We start from the raw sequence: 22,127 nt of genomic DNA on the forward strand, positions 1-22,127 counted from the left end.
AGTGGAGGGAAGGAAAAAAATCAAGCCTATGCTGAAGGAGATGGACTGAAGCGGACAGATCAGTCTGCCCAATCTGAGGCACACAATGAATAATAATCTGTCTTAACATTTACTGATAGGCCTACGGTGACTGTCTACTTTGACCGAATATTTCTTTGGATGTGTCAGTGTGTCAGCGTTAGCCCTGTGATGGATTGTTCACATCTGACACCCAGGCAGGTGACAGGCAAAATGTGTTCAGCAGTGGCTCAAGCAACCGCACCAAATAGCCTAACTAATTGTGGCTCACAAGAGGCCTGGTTTAATGTCTGCCTGAGACTAAGCTCATGCCATGCCATTCTTATTTGGATTTCATTAAAAATTCAGTAAGTAAACAGGGCTTCCACAAGGCCCAGAGAGAATTGCCACCTTTTGAAACACGTTGCAAAAATGTAATTGTTTATTACATCTCATGACGTGCACAGTCAATAAGTACTCATTCCAAGCAGAAGCTAAACATGATTTCAAAGCCCCAAATCTGCATCAGCCAAATACATTTGATTTTTTTTTTGTTTTGCATTTATTGTTTTGACTTTGGTTTGACTTATACTTAAAAGAACCTGGCTTCAAGCATTACGCACACTTGATTTTTTAACAGTTCTTATTAAACAGCAAAGTAGTGCAACATGTACATCTCCGTTTGGTTCGGTGGTTAGCAATAAATGGTTGTGTAGTTTTTAGCCTAACAAAAACAAAATCTTCCGTTTGCACACTGCGGTGCCACTGCTGTGGCTGCCTCCTCTCCTCATGTGGGTGTGTTATGAATGCTCTGCTGGCACTGTTGGCTATTGCACAGCAAAAGCTAAATGGAAAACATCTCTTCCCTTTTGTAGAAAACCCCTGAAGAGGGGTTAAAAGTGAAGAGAAAAGAGTTAAAAGTCACTTGGATATTTATTGCTGAGCTAGAGCGAAAAAAAGAGAAGTTGATCAAAACGAATAAAATGAAATTGGACTCATGCATTTTTGAGAAACTTTAGGGATATTTTGCAGCTTCAGTAATGTCAGAGATTTAAATTATGGCAAGTTTTTTTTTCAAATACTATCAGATAATGATGGCCTGAAATTGCAAACTGAATATTGATATTCAGAAATTTTAGTTCAAGTACTATTTTATTATTTAGTATATCCATTTTTAATACATCTTAGAAAAATAAACTTCCTTTTTAAAGAGAATATTAAACCCTGTGTTTCATCTGGACCAAATGAGCAGGTGTTGTGATTTTTTTTTCACAAGGCTGATGGATCTCAATACTAACCTCAGTATCAATAAATAAATTCGAAAGCATTGATAAGGTTTGCTTGTGGGTTTCCTCCAGGTACTCTGGCTTCCTCACGCAGTCCAAAGACATGCAGGTTATTTTGGCTGGCGACTCTAAGCGGCCTGCGGGTGTGGATGTGTGTCAGTCCTGTGATGGATCAGAGAGTGGATGGTACTTGGGGTGCGAATTAACTGTTGAGCCAACCCCAGCACATTTGTACTAATGTCAGTGTCGATTAATGTGCGCTGTCCCACGTGAATAAAAACATGAAACAAAACAAGCAATAAACAAAGAGGGTGCAGTAAATTAAAGCCTATGCAGCTCGTGATTTTTATTTTTAATTAGCAACAACTTTTCTGGTGTTAGCACTTGGTCTTGACCTTCTGTAATTTCTTCTAGTAAAACAATGCAAAGTATTTGCATCCATTTCTTACTAATTTACACTGTGTATTGTAAAGTCCTGTGTGTAAATGCTGGGTCAACGGACCAAAACAAACTCTTGTCTTGTGTGTATTCTCTACCAGTGGGCATTGTTGTTAATGTTTTATATTAGGAGTGACACTACCCTTGATAGAGAGTTGACAGAGGGTGAGACAAAGCTGATAGTGGTTGAGCTCTTCGTGGATTGTTCTGAATCTGTATCGACTGTATCTATGTTAAACATAAGATAAAACTGGAAATAAGCATTTTTTCCTGTGAACTGTGAAGCAAATTCTTGTTGCTGACATTGTGGCCTATTTTGAGAGATTATCCTTCCCCTTTGGTCATACCATGTCAGATTTAACAGACTGCTGCTCCCAGAATGTTGCCATGGCAACTTATTACAGCTACGTGAAAACCTCCATGGTTCCTCCTCAGCTATTATGAGAAGAGATACTGAAAATGAAATAATTATCAAATCTAAAGTGACCTGGTGCACTAATATAACTGATTACATGAGAATGCTATGGTATCTGTTCAGTGCTGCCTTATTCACAAATCCACTTACAGGATTTTTCCACTCTTACTGCTAACACATACCTTGAGTCTCTGGTAAAGCCAGTGAGTTCTCTCTGTACTGGTGCTTTTACGCTGGATTTCAAAGGTACAACCAAATCAGCTACTTACATCTCAATTTGTTGCACAGTGCTTTTCTATAGTGTAGTTAAAAGATCTGTTTATTCCCAGAAGGTGATAGTATAGAAGTTTTTCTACCTTTGCAGGTTTCCCTACGCTCAAAAAGAGAGCACATATGTTGCAGCACATTAACCCAGATCCACAAGTTGGTGACAACCTTGTTAATTAGCTGTATAAAGGTCATATAAGACATAATGAAGTGAGTTGCACACTTCCACCACAGCTAGACATTGTTTTGGGTAATTTAGAATAACTAAGGCCACACTGATATTTTCACACTTAATTACACCAGAGAGTGTACGAAGAATCATAAGTTTCACTGGCTATTACCTTCCATTTATTTATTGGTACTACTGTATTTCTCTATCTGGTTGATTTAGCCTAATCACATTTATCAGTTCATGTTTTCTGTCTGTAGAAAATCTATCTATAGTTATCATTTTAATAAAGAAAATAATGAGACTAGAAAGCTCATTACATAAAATGTAATTATACTGCTGTTGAAAATATGAAATTGGATTAAAAGAATCTGATCTTTCATTCGCCATATAATATGAAGGTTATTCAGTCTCATATGGGAGTGATCATTGCCATGGCGTGTCAAAAGAGTTGTTTCATAATCTTTTAATCATATCTGCCTGTTTTGCATGACGGGGCGCACCTGATGACCTTTCTATTTTATTTCCAGTACCACACGTCATGAATCATACAGTCGTGGAAATGCCATTGCCAGCTTTCCCCCTCACGTTACACTTGCTCGGTAGAGAGAGAGAAAGAGATGCTTAACAATCCCCTTTGCTGATTTCATCCCTCCACCTTCAGCATCGGACACACCAAATTGATTTTAATCAGGCAATAAAGTAGATCTGATCCTCCTTCTGTTGACTCACTTTCATGCCCCACAGAGGCTGACCTGATCGACTTTTCTGATGGATTTTACTCATAACTGCCTATAGCCCCGCTCAATACGGACAATCTCTTTTCATTTTAGTTGCATTCAGAAAAAGCTGATGCTGTATTGGTGTTTGTGTGAGGTTTCAGAAACATATTCATTAAATACTTTGATCCTTTAATTTCTGTCTTCCTGAGCTGCTCTAGAAGAAAATTATATGCGGGTCTGATAATGTGAAAGCAAGCTTTCTTTTTCCCTAGAAGCTTTTTCTGAGATTGGTTTGAAAAGATACATAAAGAATGCTACATCTGAATCAAATCTGAGTCCTTTGCTTGGCTTTAATGGTCTCCATCACTAAAAGCCAAGCTGATGTTAACCCTGGTTTTTGCTCTTTCTTTGTCCCACTTTCTCTGTGCAAAAGAACATGGCCTCTTCAGTCTGGCAGCTCCTGTTTCAGACTTTTAGCAGCCCTTTGTGGCTGGGCATTTGAAATGACTACTCTCAGTTTGAAAAATGCTTCTCATATCCTTCACTGAGTGGAAGGTGGAGCAAAATATACAGACAGTATTTTGAAAACAGTGTGGAAAAGCTGGAACAGAAGCACAACAGACTGCAGAGTATCAAGGGGGGGGCAATGGAAGTAAACGTTTCATTGTATTTGGACTAGCCAAGGTAGGTCTGATCAAAACCACAAATGCCTAAATTTGCTTTTGCATTCTTGGCTCATTCAGTATTCCACATGGGCTAATATGTGAGCCCATAATATAAATCATGCTATATATTTGCAAGGCAGAAAAGGCTGTTCTTCCTGTCTCACAGCTTTGGAGAGGAATCTAGAAATTTTCTTTTTCAGGAAGTATTAATGGAGCCAGATTAGTCTTTGCTTCAGGCCGAGATGTGGAAAGCCCTCTGTTCTCAGCTTTGTTTAACAAGTAATGTGTATTACTTATCATTTCCTTACTTTCATTAGCTTTGGAAGCTGTGGTGGATACTGAACACACAGTACATCCACATACTGTACAATATATATGTAATGACATGTTAATGCATATTTGATATGTACTGGCTGTAAAGTGGCTGTAACACCTTTACCATTTCATTATATATTACGTAGATTAGTTAGAATATTATTACATTATAAATTAGAGGATATGAACAGTAATCAATCACAGTAACGTGATACAAGTAAAAAAGTATTCCTACTTGAAGAAGTATGACACCATGCTTTGCTCTCTCATAAGAAACATATGTTGATCTTCACCAAACTATAATGTTCGTTACAGTAAAAAAAAAAGTTTATATATGTATATATATATATATGTGTGTGTGTGTGTGTGTGTGTGTGTGTGTGTGTGTGTTGTAGTATACAGTATGCTGTATAAAGCATAAACCTTTCAAATCTGACTGTACGATATGATTACTTTATTATGATAAGTCAGACCTTTTGTGTTATTAGTGTTGATATTCTGAAATACAAGGCACCTGGGTCCATAATGACAGCTGTTGCTCAGGAGGTAGAGAACAGGTCGTCCCCTAACCATAAAGTCAGTGGTTCGGTTCCCGACTTTTCCGGTCCCCATGTCGAAGTGTCTTTGATCAAGACACTAAACCCCTAGTTGCTACCAGGGATATCATCGGCGTGTGAATGGGAAATAATGTAAAGTGTTTTGAGTGCACTTCAATGTGTAGAAAAGCACTATAAAAGTATGAACTTGCTAAATTCAGTTACTAGTGTAAAAATGAACAGGTACATTATTGGCCATTTTATATAGTCCATTAATATATATTCATTTTTACTTAATCAGTACTTTGTAACTTTCAATATATAAATCATTTTCAGAATGCACGTACTGTAGATCCACTAGATTTATTTTCTCTTGTACTTTTGGTTCACATGTAAAAAGAAGAAAAGAAACAACTCGTCAGTACATTTTCTTGGGTTCTTGATTTTATATCATGGTTAAAGAGTGCTATCACGGCTAATATGGCTGCTTTGTGTTGTGATTTACATTGAAAGAGACATGTTTCCCCCTTTCTAATGGAACGAAGCTAATCAGATTTGGGTAAGCTGACACCCAGTGGTGTAATTTTGCAGAATTCACTGAAGAGTAAAGTGGAAAAATTTAAATAAAGGGCAAGTCTATCTTAATTACATGCCTCTATGGTCCACTGGCAGGCAATGAGACAGAAATGTCACATTACTGATGCAAAGACAGTTACATCACTGTGACATTTGCTGATTTTGGCATTCAATTATTAAAAACTGCATTTTGGTTGGTTAATTCCTGAATAACTTTTCTTCCAATAAATTTAGATTTGAAAAATATTGACTATTATGACAAATACAAGCATTACACTTATAAATACCCTTAGTTTATTATCCAATTTAATCTTTATAAATCAAAAAGGTCAGCAGTTTCTTTCCTGTGGACCTGTAATGAAAATAGCTACGTACATGTAAAAATGTCAAAGAAGCCATTTATATCTTTACTTCTACTGAAGATCTTTATGAGGATGTGAACCACATGATGAACTCTATATTTATACTTATCTAAAATCAACTCCAGTAAAGATTAATGGTAAACAAAGCTCTAACAAAATCTCTTTTGTTTTGCACTGTTATAATTATTTTCTAGTAAAAGTTTTAAGTGAGAGAGAATATTTGGGAGACCTCCTTGTGATGTACTATCTATTCCTTACATCATTCCTCCTGTTAGACATTGTCTGATGATACCATGGCGACCATTAATTGCACCCCCTTATGCACCGCAGTGTTCTTCTTTTTTATTCTGCTGATTTACGTGATATTTGTTCAGGTGGTGTCTGATTTGTTATCTGTTATATTATGTTGCATACCCCCCCCCGAGCAAGGATGACACTTTACTGGTGATTTTGGTGTTTTATTCCTTCGTTAACCTCATAAGCCTTATGTACACCGTCCTCAACCGTAAGAGCTGAAAACAAAACAAACTAACTTTACTTCGATAAGCATTTACATACAATGAACGCATGTATCATTAACTACATCGACATACAATACACATCAACAAAGATTCATACACATCGCTAAACGCAGCAAACATACCTTGTGCCTCTTTCAGAGGGGCTGCAAGTATGAAACTAACTAAGCTAATGTCCAAGAGTACTCCGTCTCAATCAACTTCGTACAGTAAGCTACATCACCCTAAACGCTACACAGGAAGTGTGCATTCAAAACAAAAGCGCATGGCTTAAAACCGGCCGGAAGTCAACAACTTCATTACAAAACAAAAGCATCCACGCCATGAAATAAACCATGCCCCAGCAAATGCACTCTCGGTTATTTACATATTATTATTATTATTGAATTAGGTAAAGCTAACTGTTACATAATTTACATGTAAAGAGTTTTCCTAGTGATCTATTTTGAAGTTTCGAGTAGGGTATGGAGTTGTTAGGTAGAGGAGGGATCACAAGCTGTTGGCAGTGGTACAGTGGAGGCCAGGGAGGATGTGATCACTCACCACAACAGCTCTCACTTCACCGATATAATTCAGTTTAATCTGGAGGCTGCACCCAAAGGCACTGACATGCCCCACAGAGTATCAGGCTGCATTCAACAAACTCAATGAAAACCTTGACTGGCACATCACCCCCTCCGTGATGACAAAAATCCTGTCTGCTTAAGTAGCTATTGCTCCACCTGACTGGTAATCATGACATGGAGTTGGGCATAAATCCCTCAGACTGCTGCTGGTTAAGATAGAGAAAGCTAGAGGTGACTCATTGACCTTGGATGGAGCATGGAAAGGAGGCCAGGTGAGGAGATGCTTGGGGGGGATGTACTTTTCTATTAATGGCAGTATAATGACACATTCTCATGCAAATGAAATTCACATACATAGGCTATATTCAAGCCACAGAACAGTTCAGAGCCCTTAAAAATGTGTGAATGATATCTTAGAGGACTGAACGTTACAATAGTTCAGTATCAACTTCAATCAGCTGAGCTAAAAAAAAATGTGAACCATTAATTTTTAAAAGTGTGTTATTAGAAAAACATGTTCATGCCTAATCTGATTAAGCACTTATTTGGGTGTGATGCATAAGATAAGGCTTTTGGCAAAAGCACCCCCCCCCCATTTGTTTTTTTTACCTACTGTACAGCTCGCAACTTCGCAAATTGCTGAGTCAAACCTGGAACCACTTTCTTGATATGAAGTTGCAGGTTTGACTCAGCAAAGTTAAGCAGATAATTTGTGAATCTGCCTCTTGTTAGGAAATCAGAAGAAGCAGCAAATGTGGTAAATCAGATAAAAATGGCTGATTTGTTTTTAATAGGAGAGTTTTTATCTGAAATGTCCATGTTGAGATAGTGGATGTATTACTTCTGAAGCTGACAATTCAAGTGGCTTGCATTTACTGGATATACTGTAAACAGATTGCTAAAAATAAAGAAGTTCATGTCAGTCAAACAGATTTACAGACTGACATTCATATATTTTGGGCTCTGATATCTCTTTTGGCATCACTATTTGGAGAAGTCTGTAAACACATACTCCTCTGATATTGGGAGTCAGAGGTATTAAAAATCAGTCTTATTTATAGATTGCTATTTGTACAGTACTACTGTAGTACTCACAAAAACTGAGACACCTGCTATTTAAATGTGGGCATACTGTACCAGCAAACCAAGTTAAAATGCTTTCAGTCAGAAGTAGCTACACAGTGTTTGTCAGTGTGGATAGCAGCCAGCAGGGTAAACAAGGGTAAACAAGATGTTTTGGTCAGTGTGGAAGAAGTATCAAAAGGACAGTCAGAGCAGAAATGTTCATCCCATGTTACTGCAGCACTAATATGCACATGACACACAATGACACATTTTGGAACTGCCTATTTAGCAGCTACACTTGGAATTAGACAATTGTATCCAAAGCATTAACATATTCGCCCGTCATTTCATAAGATTGCCTCTTGCTCTCGTGGATTCACTGACATGTTAATTCAACTGGTAATTTTCTTTTCATAAATATGCTCAATTATTAGCCAAGTCTGCCTGATCCATTTGGCCTGTATGCTTTTGCCAAAAGCCTTATCTTATGCATCACACCCAAATAAGTGCTTAATCAGATTAGGCATGAACATGTTTTTCTAATAACACACTTTTAAAAATCCCTACAGGTTATTTTAAGACTTCACATATCAGTCACAGATATGGAAGACTGAAAAGATCACAGTCTGCCAGCTCCAGCCATTGAAATCATTCATATCAAACCTATTGAATATACCATAATTGGGATGCTTCCAAATGGTTTAAAGCTTAATTATTAGGGAGAGACTGTAAGAAATGTATTGCCTAAATGATAACATTACACGAGCCAACTGTCCATGGTGACAGAAATAATCTTGACAACCATTTCTTATGGCTGAATTAGAGCTGTACTCTGGCTTTAGACAATGTGGCTTGTACTTGGCTTCACACTGACAGCAAACCATTTGTAACAGGAAGTTTTTAGGGATGATGCCTCAGAGCTATACTAGACTTTTCACTCGAATGCTTCCCCGACTGCAGTTACTGTAAGATCGCCCAAGTATAAGGAAATGTTTTCATCCATGAGCAAATATTACATTTGTGCCATCTGATAATAAACCAATTAGAACGTCTCATCCAAATCATCAGATTCTTCCAGTTCATTCACCTGGTCAGGTCCAGCATTAAACAACAAATTGGCTTTTATTTACTGTTGTTATCAACCATGGTTTTTAAGGTTTCCGCTCAGCTTGGATGAACACTGGAGTGCTTATAAATGCTTAAACTATATATACTGTATGTGCATAAAGTTTGTCCTGAGAGGTAAGGTGGATGGCTGTCTTCACTGGCTGTCTGTTTGTAGGTTCGAACCAGTCAGGTAAAACAGCAAGTCCCTGTACAGGAACATTCCTGGACGTTCAGTAACCTCAGGCCCTGTATTTTTCTCCAAATCCTCCGGTCACAATGCAGCAGCAGGAGGTAAAGTATATCCACCAAACGGGGATGTTGGGTGAGCTCACGTGAATGCACAACTGCCTGGAGATTATGACCATTCAAGGAAATCAATGAACTATCTCATGTGATACTTCATTTTGTTAGAAAAAAAGTTTCACAAGCGACAGTTTCGAGACTGGTATAAATCAATTTGCCTCTGCATAGAAGTACCAGAACATATGTACACCTACTTTTTTGAGCTTTAGGTCACGTCTAAGGTGATAATTCACTGTTTTAATATTGTAGATAAGTTGAAAAACAAGTTAAAGCATGCCATGAGCTCCCCATGTAGGCTGAGAAGAGGCAGATAGTAAACATGGGAGATGGAGGAGGAGACCTGCAACAAAGGCTGGTGGCCGGACTTGAACCACCTATGTCATGTGGCCTCGTATGCCTGGGTACCGTAGCCATTCAGCTATCACGGTGCCCAGATTTGAACAGTATTAACACTAACTAACCTGGCAAACATCACTCATAAAATGTTCAAACAATTCTTGTAACATAGTTGTCTCTCTGAGAATGTAATACGCAGACAGTAATATAATGTAATATGCTGTAACACATTCTCTTGCATGTGGAGTAAAGGCAATAAACAAAATAGAGCTTAACAGTGGTCTTATGAATCATGCATTGTTTACTTGTGCAGGGTTTTATGCCAGGAGGCCGCTCTACAATTGTCTTCTGAAACTTCTCATATGGTGCTCCCTTATAATAATTTGTTGACATGCCCCTGCTGTTGTACAGAAAATGAAAGTGATGTTGCTCTGTGGTGAAGGTCAGACAGTATCTAATGAAGGCCCCAAAGTCTTGCAGCATTGATTTCTTACCAATTTCATGGTTAGAATGCAAAGTTTTTCAGTATTGCCATGGGGGGACAGCTGCGAGTACAAGCTGGTGTTTCCAGGAGCGAGTTACACTTCAAACTGTGTAAACACAATTACCTCTCTCTCTTAGTACGTCCCTATTTTCTCTCTCCCCTTTTTCTAACACAGATAGCTAGCCTGATTTAGTTTAGTGATTTCTAAGTATTCTTTTTTTAAAAATTTATCCAAGAGGAAGACAAATTGGAGTGCTGCCGAACTGACGCTACAGGCTGCACGCTGACATATAGCTGTGGGCGTGCGTCCAGAAATGCCTTGACATTCTGAAACCATTCATCAGTGAACAGAGCCACAATACTTGCTCTAGTCTTCTTATTCTGATTAGACCTGACGTGGATGGCATTTAAGTCTTATAAGCACAAGGCGTATTTCCCTTTTTTTTTGTAAAAGAGATTCATTATACAGGTGTGAGGCATCATTGAGGGGCAACACACTACACTGTATCTTTTGGCAGATTAAAGATATGAAGATTAAGTTTGAGGCTGCATTATGCTGTTGTTATACTTAATAACCTGCATAGTTTGGCTCATAGCACTATGCTCATTCATAATGCATATATCCTGCAGCTGCCCAGCACGCTAAGTCTGGTCTGATGGTGGGAGTGGGTTTAAAATTGCAAATCTGTGAGTATACATGGATGAAAGTGGGTTTGTAGTGTGTGTGCGTGTATGTGTGTGCACTTACAGAAATATAAACTCCCAAAGTGAGTTTCTGTGCCCCAGTACACTTGTCCTCAATAAATTGTGAACCATTTATTTGATGTATTTTAACCTGTAGGTTTGATTTATGTTACACAACTGGTGTATCTTTGAGCAGAATATTCCACCCTCATATAGACAGACTGTACAGGTTGTATATCATTAATCTGACATTACTGCTTTTGAAGAGTAATTTTGTGATCAAGTGTTTTGATTTACTATTTAGCGCACCCGCTTTCTCTCCATCCATCCTGTCTACATCTAGTCATTTTCCACAATAACTTTAAAAAAGGTGGAAAGAAGAAATTCAAGTGAACATTAAATGTAGGTGTTCAAATTTCCTGTCTCAGCCCTTTGGCCTGTCTCCTATATCTCTCCTCCAACCACCAGATGTCCCTGGACTTTCTTCCTATTCTTGATCACCTGACTCTGTCCTGCCCACCTATAAACCTGCTCCTCATTCCCTCATTTATTTGCCAGTATATGTATATACCAGCTGTTTTCAATTTGTCTGCTGCCAGATTGTCATAGTGCCTTTGTTTCCTATGGACTACCATCTAGATTTCAGTTACATGTCTGTTCTGTTTGTCTATTACTTAGCCTTTTGTTTGTTTTCCTGGACTTCCATCATTGTTTGGACTACTTATCTGCTGGTTTCAGATCTTTGCGTGTTTTTTTTCTGCCTGCCTAAATTGAGTAAGCCTGTCAGTTATGTCATTAAAAACGAACATTTTACTGTATCTGAGTGCCTGAGCAGCAGTTACAGAGCAATGTTGTCATTGATGAATGTCCATTATTCCCTAATTTTTACTTATTTTTTCTAACTCCTGAGGGAAATATCTGCCCCTTAAGCTGCCTCAAGCTTTTTTCTTTTCTTTTTTCATGAAAAACACCTCCTGCAAATTTCTTTACTACAAACACACCATCAAGTGGCTTCAGCCACTTGCTAATTAAGTTAAGACACAAAGTTCCATCTGATAACAGTAATGCCCACTCCACCTAATGTGTCAAACTAAAAGGCCAGCTGTGCACTAGGGACAAAATCAGCTATCTAATTAGCAAGCTAGCTGGTGGGCCGTATAATTCAATATACCAACCTAATGCTAATATTGGCTATGTGAGCTAAGCTAACAGGCCAGGTATTATAATCAAGCATGCAGACCTTGTCAGAAGGGCTTTGGGGCAAATAGGAGGTGGAGTCCAAGGTTTTCTTCTTCATGAAACTTAATGAAATGTCTAACTAACCATGTCGTCTAGCATTAGACGACATGGTTAGTGTAACTCCTTAAACACTACCAAAACAAAACTGCCCATATGGGACAACCCCCCCCCCCTTCATCCCCTTCATTATACAAAAAGAAGCTCTGAAAGTCCGACTTGGTGGTGAAACCAGGAACTGGAGAGAGCAGCAGGCAAGTGAATCCTTTAGTGATCACCCACACAGCAGACATCAAAATCTATAAGCCCTAAAATCTTATTAATGGCACTATAACTGTACCTAATAATGGGCCTAAATTAAGCAATGACTCCGGAGAAAAAAATGAATGAATTAGTATTTCCAGGGGGAAGTTGATGTTTTATTTAAATTGGAGCCAGCATTTAGCTGCCATCAGTGACAATGCAGCTTAAGATACTGGCATCAACCCGTAGACGCTTGTCTCCTCCTGTCCCCATATTTCCTGTTTGTCTCTACACTGGCAAATATCAAAAGCAAAAATGACTGAAAGCAAACATTATACTCAGCTGCAGTTTATAACTGTTTGTGAGGGTAAATGTTGTTAAATGATAATTCAGTTTAATGATTTAGAGTGTGAGTATATTTTTGTTTATGCTGGCACCGTTTCATGTTGTTTTTAGGTATATTCGCTCTGTTTTTTCTCTTCTCCCACACTGGATGTTCTTTGACCTTGAGCATCCTGAAAAAAACATACAGTAGGTTTAATGGACTATCACTGCCCTGTCAACTTCACATACAGCTTTTCAAGTTGGATGAGCTGCAAATAGCTTCTTTAAGAAGCAGCATCGTCACAACCTGCAACTGTAAGATAGGCCTGAGTGAGGAATATGCTCAGATCTGCTTTTTTGCAGCTGTACAGTGTAACAGAGCTGGTGGTTAATTCACCATTTTGAGTTGTGTGCTGCAAAACCACTTTTATTACACTGGTTTTGTTTGAATAGGCCTGTGGCTTATGACTTATGAACTGTACCATTTTGTGAACAATGTGACTGATGCAGTTCAGGGGATTGTAATGTGGTGGTTTGTAGCTTAGGTCAATGGAATACAATATTCTTTGGAGAGATAAATGAAGAACTAAGCTCTTATGTAACTCATAGTTAATAGGACAGACCAAATGGGAGACTGGTTGCTATACTTAATGCAGAATAAAGAGATTTAGTGTTCATGTTTCAAAAAAACCTCAGTCAAAATACATACTGCAAAAATTGCTGGCTCTTCTTCCTTCAGCAGGTTTGCAAACTGTCTTCCTTTTATTTCTGCCTCTGAAAATCGGGCAGATTTCAAAGGCTCAGTGGCTTTAATGAGCCACAGTGTTGTGCCAGTGGTGGCTGTTGGGTGTCAGGAATGAAACCCATGATAATCCGCCCGACTGTGTGCCACTGTGTGCTTCCCACTGTTATGATAATGGAACTAGCCTGGGTGTTGTTTTTCCCACTCACTGAAGGCAGTTTCTGTCTTTTTTTAATTAATGTATCCCTGCTATTGCTGCTAATGTGATGTTTGAATCATTTAGGTACTTTTCTCATGCAAATAGGGTGATATACAGTATCAGAGTTGCGTGTTTGTCCCACTATTGTCCCCCCAGCAGCTGCACAGACAGTGTCAAGCTTGTGTCAAGGAGAGGCTATTTGGAGAAGCAGAATAGAAAGATGAATTGACTTAAGAGGTCATTTTCTTGATTCATATTTGGCCCCTTCACTTTCAAGGTGAAGTGGCATGAAAAGAGGTAGAACATCAATAGGTAACTGGGCTGCTCCAAGATCCAGGGTGGTTTCTTTTACAGCTTTTATCACTAGCTGAGGAAGTGGGTCTTCTGTCACCAACCATCTGTTTTTCAATGGTAATCAGTTCAGCATAAATGCATGGGAAATATCCCTTTAGAGACTCCAGAAAGACTGCTCTTTCCTTTGCCAACCTAAAGCCCAGAATGTGCTTATTGATGCCTTATTATTTTTTGAGGGGACACGTGAGTAATTTTATTGACATGCTCAGCTCATCTATATGCATATGGGCTCCAATTTGAGACTATTTTGATTGATCAAAATTAATGAAAATGAACAAAAATAAATAAACTGAAAGTGAAAACAAATAATTTCAAACAACAAAGTTATAATATTTCCCACTTTTCTTTCACTGATAATTTTTTTTCTGTTTCACCACCACTTTTACATTTTTTAAGCTTCTTATTTATTCGCTTACAGAAGTTAAATAGGGGTGATTTGTAGACAGGACCATATGTTTCTGATATAAAATTAATGTAAAATAAATGGTCCTGGGTAATATTTAATGTCAGAATATTGTATGACCCTAATTATATATATATATAAAAAAAACTGCCAAATCATCTAGTGCTGTATTTATATTCATTGCATGTGAGCTGCATGCATCAAAGTTGGCAGCATGTTTTGCGGAAGATCACAAAAATGTGTTTGATAATGTTTAAAGAAACACATTTGACTGCAGCCAAGACTCTTGGCTTAGTACAGGAAGAGTGAGCGTTATTATCAAGTTATCAGTATTTGGAGAAATATTTGGCAAGTTTTTTTTTATGGTGATGCTGTTTCACGGTTTGGAAGCTAAAATAACAACCATGGACCAATTCCTTATGCAGTAGGTTACCATAGAGTTTTTAAGTAAGCTGTTTTCCTGTTCAGTGTGACGTGCACTTTTTTTTTCCATGTTTGATGTCTTTGGTGTGCGTATTTATGAACGTCCCCCTTTAACCTGGGAAAAAGAATTTGAATATTTCAAAAGAGACCTTGATTTAAATTCTAATATTTCAGATATATTGCATCAGTGAGAATAGAAGAAGCAGAATGGATCAGATGTATGACCTTTTCAGATTTGTCCCTGGGTAGTGAATTTGCTGGAGGGTGCTGGGGCAGGGAGCAGCGGTGCGTTGAATTATCACTCCCACTGTTCAAACGGTACAGACCTGATCTCCCATTTGCTCCACTCCCACCACTAATGGGTTAGGAGCACAGTGGGAAAAAGCCAGATAAATAGTAGGAAGGGGAGATGGAGCCTGTCTGATTGTCTGGGTTAAGCTTAGAAACAAATTACCGTTTTTGCTTGGTGCTGAGGAGAAGTAGCGGCAGGTCACTTTGTGGTGTCAAATCTGTAGCAAAAGCTTGTGTCATTCTTCACAATGATTGAGCTGAGTCTCTGTCAGCTACGGGCAGGAAACATGTCAACACTTTGATGGGTGCTTGCTATGTTGAAAGGCTATGATGACTTTTTAGTTGACTGGACTTTAGTTGACTGACTCCCACCATCAAATGAAAACACATCGCCAAAGAGGCAAAAAGATAAGAACAAACTTGGCAAACTGCTTTGTAATAGTTTGCAAAGGCACGAAGGACATCACGTCTTTGTTAGAGGAGGCTAGCTGTCAAAATCACAATGCCCGGGCAGCGTCTGTATCTGTCTCTTTTAGTTCCCATTTTAATCTTATGGGGGAAAAATGTATTGGCTCCTGTTCTGACAAAGAGTTGTAGTTTGGAAAAGATACAGAACTGACAAATTGACATACAGTACTCTTTTGTTTGTCAGTCTTTACAAATGTTCATGCGGTATAGAGCTGTATCTCCTTGGCTTTATTTCTGTTCCATTCAGCTTCATGCTACAATTGATGACATAATGATAGTGTTGCTTACTGTACATCAATGCCTCTTCACCAGATCCATTTACTGCATGTGGTTCTAAAGAAAGTCCAATTGGAGGCACTTTCTCTCCTCTGACACTCATGTTCCAGTTTACACCAAGTGCATGTTTTCTTGTGAAACATGTGATCCACCTGCTCAGTGCCATCACCTCATGCGGCATCTTGTCTGTCTCTTTCTCTGCCCTTTCCTCATCCCATCCAGATCCCATTGTTTGTGACGTAGGGGAGTTTCACTGTCATGACCAGGAAACCTGCATCCCTGAGGCCTGGCTCTGTGACGGTGAGCCCGACTGCCCTGATGACTCAGACGAAGCTGATCAAACTTGTAAGTCATCCATTCCATCCATTCAATACAAGTGCAAAACTGTCATATGGAATTCTGCCACTCATTTGTCAGCAAGTCCCACCTGTATTATTTAAAAATCCCTGTTAACATGCATTAAGTAATATTTCACCAAAACGGTATCAAATACTCTCATCAAAGGTGTTAGAAGTCTGATGTTTCCTCCTGCTGTGGTCATTTTGAAAACATGAAACTTTGTAGCTTGAAAGCAGGCTACAAATTATGTGATGTGTTTAAGAACACTTTGGTGAAACTATGAGTGAGGAACACTCTTAGTTTTAGCTGCAGGAATGGTTTACAAGTTTCTATGAATGTTTTATTAGTTGTTTTTTTCTATTTGAAATCAAAAAGTTCACCATGGTAGTATAGTGCAATTCGCTTACATTTAGGCTGCTCACAGCTGACAAGCGACCATCTTTGAAATTCATTAGGATGTTAAGTGTTTCATTTTGCAGACTTTGCATGAAATTTCACTGAATGATGTCAAGACCCGTGTGTCTCTGGGGGTTTCCTCTGGGTGTACTAGTTTCCTGCCACATTCTATCTGTGGGTGAACTGCCAACTGAATAGTTTTGTGAGTGGCCAGTTATTGCTAAGTTGCTGTTCTTGTTATAAAGAATCCATAAGTATTTTCCTCTCTGGCACCTAGTTTTGTCTTATGTCTGTGGAGTTTCTGTTTCATCCAGGATATGTTCTATCTTCAGTGCTAAGGTTGGCAAGTGAACTTGCTTGAGGTTTGCCTCTCATCTGAGAAGATTCTTCAGATTTGACTTATTGGCAGGGCGAGGGTCATGTGACATGTGACTTAAATGACCCTCAAGGTGAAATGTCTTTAAGAGCCTCAGGCAAGTCTATCTGTCAACTTTAGGACTCAAGATCTATTTTTGCCTCGTGTGTAACACTATCTGGCATATGTGTACTATGGAGTTTTCCTAAAGAAACTCTAAAGAGGTTTTCTGGCACCAAATCATGTGATCTTTTTTTTAAACAAGGTGATCAGGAACTCTCTGATCCAAGATTTTTAAGACAAACGTTGTGCAAACAGTACTAATATCCATTTTACATGGCTGAGTGAGTACTCGACAATTGAGGTGCGTATTCTCTTAATAAAATTTTCTATGCCACAAAAATGGGCTGTGCCTCCTGTCAGTACACTGAACTGATGAAATATATATCGCCAATTGGTGATGAGTAATTAACTGTCATCTCCAGCTGGACACCATATCTTTGCTCTAATGCCAAGCCCGACTGCAGGGCACTTATGTGTAAGTAATGGGCCCACAATTTAATTTACATTATATATCTTTCAGTAAAGACTCTTTTCCCCTGATTTTTTTTAAGAATATGCAATGATTTTTAAACATCAACTCATAATTTTTGTACGTTGTGCATGTTGCAGAGGTGTGTTTTGTACTGCACTTGCCATAGATAAGTTACTTATCCAACAGGACTCTATCTGACTGCTACTTAGTCCCAAGGGTAGGAGAGCACACAAAACAACAGTTTATTTTATTTCTTTAAAATGCCTGCCTGGTGGAAAATATGGTGTTATTGGTAGTGCTTTATTATGTGAACAAGTGGAAGTGCTGCATTAGGCTGTAAAGAATCTGCTTAGAGATGTGACTGCACTTGCATAAATCTTTTGTCATCCTTGACATCAGAATTGGTTGTAGCAGGCACGCTCCTTGGTAATATTATACACACTTCTGGGACAAAGGCTTCCCTTAATGGATAAACAGAACAGCAATTTCACATTATTATGAGTTAAATTACCCTTCATAAATCATGATGAGACTGTCCCTGTCATGCAGTCTATCATGGACAAAAAAAAACAAAAAACCAAGCAACCAAATTATTATCATTTACTAATAGGATTTTATAGTTTTGAGCCCAGACATCTTTATACAAATTGACCAGTGTACACTAATTACTGATGAGCAATGTGAAGGAGGTCATATATATCAAGTAGGTTACTTGTGGTTGCCACTGCTTGTTGCAGAAAAAGACAGAGGCCTCGCTGCTTATGTCAAAATTATATAATTACACTCACCAGCTATTAACATGTTCACAGCTGCTTGCATGCTGAAAAGAGTGGTGGCTAGTTGAAAGAGCACCCCAGGCTGAAATAAGGCAACACAGCGCTGTGGCCCTCTGACTCAGGAGTTATAGAAATGAGATGGGAGGATGGACAACATTTCCTCAAGTACAGTAGATACTGTGCCTGGCACCACTGTTGCTTTTGCCTTGGATGCTTTTTTGATAAAGTAAGTTGGTGGCTTTCCTCATTGCTACATATTGGTCCACCTTTATTATCTTGTGCTTCTCTTATTGAAAGTCTAGTTTAATTCTGTTCCACACAGGTCATAAATCTTGTGTCAGATTTTTTTCCCACCCAATGAAAAATAGTCTCAGAGTGCTTAAAGGAGCAAATGCTATTTTTAAGGGTCAAAAAAAAGGAGGGGCTTATACCAATTATGAGATCAGATCTCATAATCATAAGATCTCTTCTCATAATTATGCAATAATGCAGGGATTGGAACTTGCCTGAAAAGCATCAGGTCTAAAAAAAATTCTTTAGTGTCAAGTTAATTCAGTGATAGTGCGATAATTTTCGATACATCCAATAGTGCATAGCAGAAATGATATAGTCTTAAAAAATGGAGTCCAAGCTGCAGCCCAGAGTGAAACTCACTGCATACATGGCAACAAACTCCCTGTCACTTGTAAAAGTACAATGTATTCACATGAGTTAACTTTCAATGTTTAATGTAACATTGTCCAAAATAGGCCTACTATACCAGGGCATTCCAACTAATTGTGCCCAGGGGCCATTATTCTCACTAAGAAGTAACTCAAGGACTGCTGTTGTGGGGTGGCTACACTGGAAGGGCACAGTTTTAATTCTGAAAGCCACCTTGGCTTTTCAAAATGTCGTCTATTTGGATAAATTTGATTATTCACAAATAGTAAGTAATATATGGAAATGAACGTAAAATTGAAAATCAAAAATAAAGATTCCTACAGTGAAATTACATTATTGTATGATCAGGGACCACCTACAATGTCTTGGTGGACCAAGAGAGGGCCACAGACCACTGGTTGAAAGCCCCTGTACTATACAAATAAGCAAATAAGTAAATATATATATATAAATCTTTAAACTCATATTTATTAAATAAATATCTTATATGGGGTGAGGTAGCTCTTGTCTCTGTCTTCTCAAACAACAATGACTGATAACCACTATAACTTTTTACAAACCCCGATGATCTTCGAGTCTCGTAATCATGGGAAAACATTAAACATTAAAATGTTAATATGTGGGATTTGATAGAAGTGAGTATTTAGGATACACTATCCAGCAGATTATAAGAAATGCAGAATGATGTGTTTTTGGAGCTCAACCCACACTGGTGACTAAAAGGCCTTGCGGCCTCTACTGCATCTCTTTCACGAGTCCCCCAGCTCCTTCAACGTGGCAGATTGGATGGCTAGGCTAAGCAATACTTTAGTAAAATAAAATTTTTCTGAATGAAACTGTGCTTTCACATAAGTTTGGTGCATGTTAGAACTGAAAGTACAGTAAGTGATGTTAATGTCCAAATAAGTTCATAATAGTAATGGTTTTATTGTATGTAAAACTGGGGCCTTGTTCGCTGTTCCCAGCAAGTATCTGACATCCTTACTGACTGGTTTCTTGATCTTCCAATGATCTTCCCTTCTCCTTCTGTGAGAGATGTTTTAAATGTAACTGATGTAATATAACTTCTACAAGGGTTGCTGTGGGCCAAGTCATATAATCTCCACAAGGCAATTAATTATCACTTTGATTAATGTTGGCCCCATTTTATTTACAGTGCTTGCAGAAAGCAGACTTTGCATGCTCATCTAAGGAATGTGACACAGCTCATTAAAATGGATTGTGTATTGATAGCAAGAAGAATTAGATCAGCTTTGCCCTGCAAATAGAAGCCAGGATTCTGTCTTTTTAAATGATACCAAGAGCTACAAAAACCCATGAAAAAGTATCTTTATATAGACTGATATGCGCTGAGTAAAGACACAGAAAATTCAAATAAAAGCATAAGAAATTCAGCATTGTATGAAGCCATCAGTTCTTTGATTTGAGTGGGAATATTTTGGGCTTTACACAGAGGAATTATCTTCAGAAGAAGGTAAGATAATACACTGCACTCCTGTCATCTAGAAAATAAAAATGTTGGTGCCACTGATGGCCACTCCAGCTTGGCCAGGAAGATGTAATCACTGCATTTTCAGAGCCTGGGGAAGGAAGGGAGAGAAGGTGGCCTTGAATTGCACTGCCTAGAGACTAGAAGGAGGTACTGGTTTATCAGCTCGGCCACAGGTCTCACAGGACTGGACAGATGACGACAGTTATTCATGGAGCTGGGAAAACAGGCTGCCTTCAGGAATGGCTAAAGAAAGCTGAATAATATGCTAATTTTCCAAATGTGTGTAGCGATTCCAACAAACACTTTCTCTGAAATAAAGAGTCAAACATTTGCTGTATTATGGCACCAAACACCATTTTGTGTGGTGACAGTTTAAGTGGAAAGACAGTTTGTTTAACGAAGAATAAACCCATTTTTAATTTGTGCATCATAAGGAAGTATAAATGTCAAGGCTGTCTGAGGACATGGACCGGCTCTTTGCTGTGCATTTGAAATAAAGTGGAACAGTCAGAATTCACTTTCTGTAAATATCTCTTCTAGTATAGTTTTATAAAAACTTTCAGCATTAATGACTGTCTGTATGCAGCAGCTCTCTCCCTTCTTTGTTGATGCTACATGCATGCAAACAGTGTTTTAGAACTTAAATCCTTCATGAATCCTTCAGGAAAGGATTTCATGGACTTCTGGCTCATCTCAGTAGTGCTGCCATGGGAAGCTTTGTGAATCTGGTGGACATCAGGACCAGTGAATCCTCTGATTGAATTGTGGCTCCCAGAGGAAAAGACAATAAAAAGGGTCAGCAGCTAGCTTCAAAAACATGGTGAGAGACTCTCCCTTGGGTTTTTCCACTTATTCACCTTCAACTACAGAGGAGGACATGTCTTCCCTTACTTTCCTCTACAGTCCTCAGACTTTTCAGTACTGAACTAATCAGAATCCTAGAGAGAGCTTAAAACTAGCAGCATAATAACAAACTTGATTTGATTTGATTTATTCTTTCAAGCATGTAAAGACAGTTGATATGTCAACACACATAATTTTACACATATCCAACAAATGCTAATCCAATATCAATGTGCTTATACCTAGTACATGCTTGAATGGAGTAGGAAGAAGTCAGACTTATCCAGTCCTACCCCATGAATACAGCAGACAAGAAGGATCTAATGGTACTTACTGATCTCTGGTCAGGTTCAGGTGATGAGCCCTTCTCTGCAATTCTTCTCCTGTAAGACAGAGTCCAGAATTATTTCTGAAAAACAGTTGCTATTTTTAAAAACATATCATCATGTTTAATGTTAATATCATAAAGCACAGACCACACAATTCCTCCTGAACTCCACATTTTTAAAACCTAAATTCCTTAGATTTCTCTAGATCTTACAGTGATACTTCTCTGTCAGCAACAAAGTGCATTTAAATTACGATTTTACTACATATCATCTCATAATACTGAGGAATAGTGAGAGTGATGAGTACATGAACTTATTCTTCAGGTGGCACAACAAAATCCATTGCGACCAACATTGGGGTTTGCTAAATCTACTGTATGGCAACTGTGTCAAGTTTCACTTTTCTGTAGTATATGAAACAAGATCTGAAATTCATTCATATGACTCAAGTGCCTATTTTGAGACGTACTGAATCGAAGAGTAATATATGATGTGTCGCTACCTCCTTGCTAACAGGGCACTCATCTCCTCCATGAGCCCTCCTCCTCCAGGCAGAGGGCCGTTGCCTCTGGCTTCAGATTTGGCCCCTCCAGCCCCTGGCATGGCTGCTGCCAGAGCGGCCGCCGCCT

The 22,127-nt window shown here is 38.6% G+C and overlaps 1 protein-coding gene across 1 annotated transcript in view; it reads left to right on the top strand.

Annotated features, from left to right (window-relative positions):
• The window catches only part of LOC109957083 (low-density lipoprotein receptor-related protein 1B-like), a 258,584-nt gene that overhangs the window by 54,934 nt on the left and 181,523 nt on the right, over positions 1-22,127 (top strand). The window contains 1 exon segment of the mRNA XM_020594679.1: positions 15,993-16,115. Coding sequence (XP_020450335.1) covers positions 15,993-16,115 — 123 coding nt within the window.

Source organism: Monopterus albus, unplaced genomic scaffold, assembly GCF_001952655.1.
Source record: "Monopterus albus unplaced genomic scaffold, M_albus_1.0 scaffold24.1, whole genome shotgun sequence".
Classification (NCBI taxonomy): domain Eukaryota; kingdom Metazoa; phylum Chordata; class Actinopteri; order Synbranchiformes; family Synbranchidae; genus Monopterus; species Monopterus albus.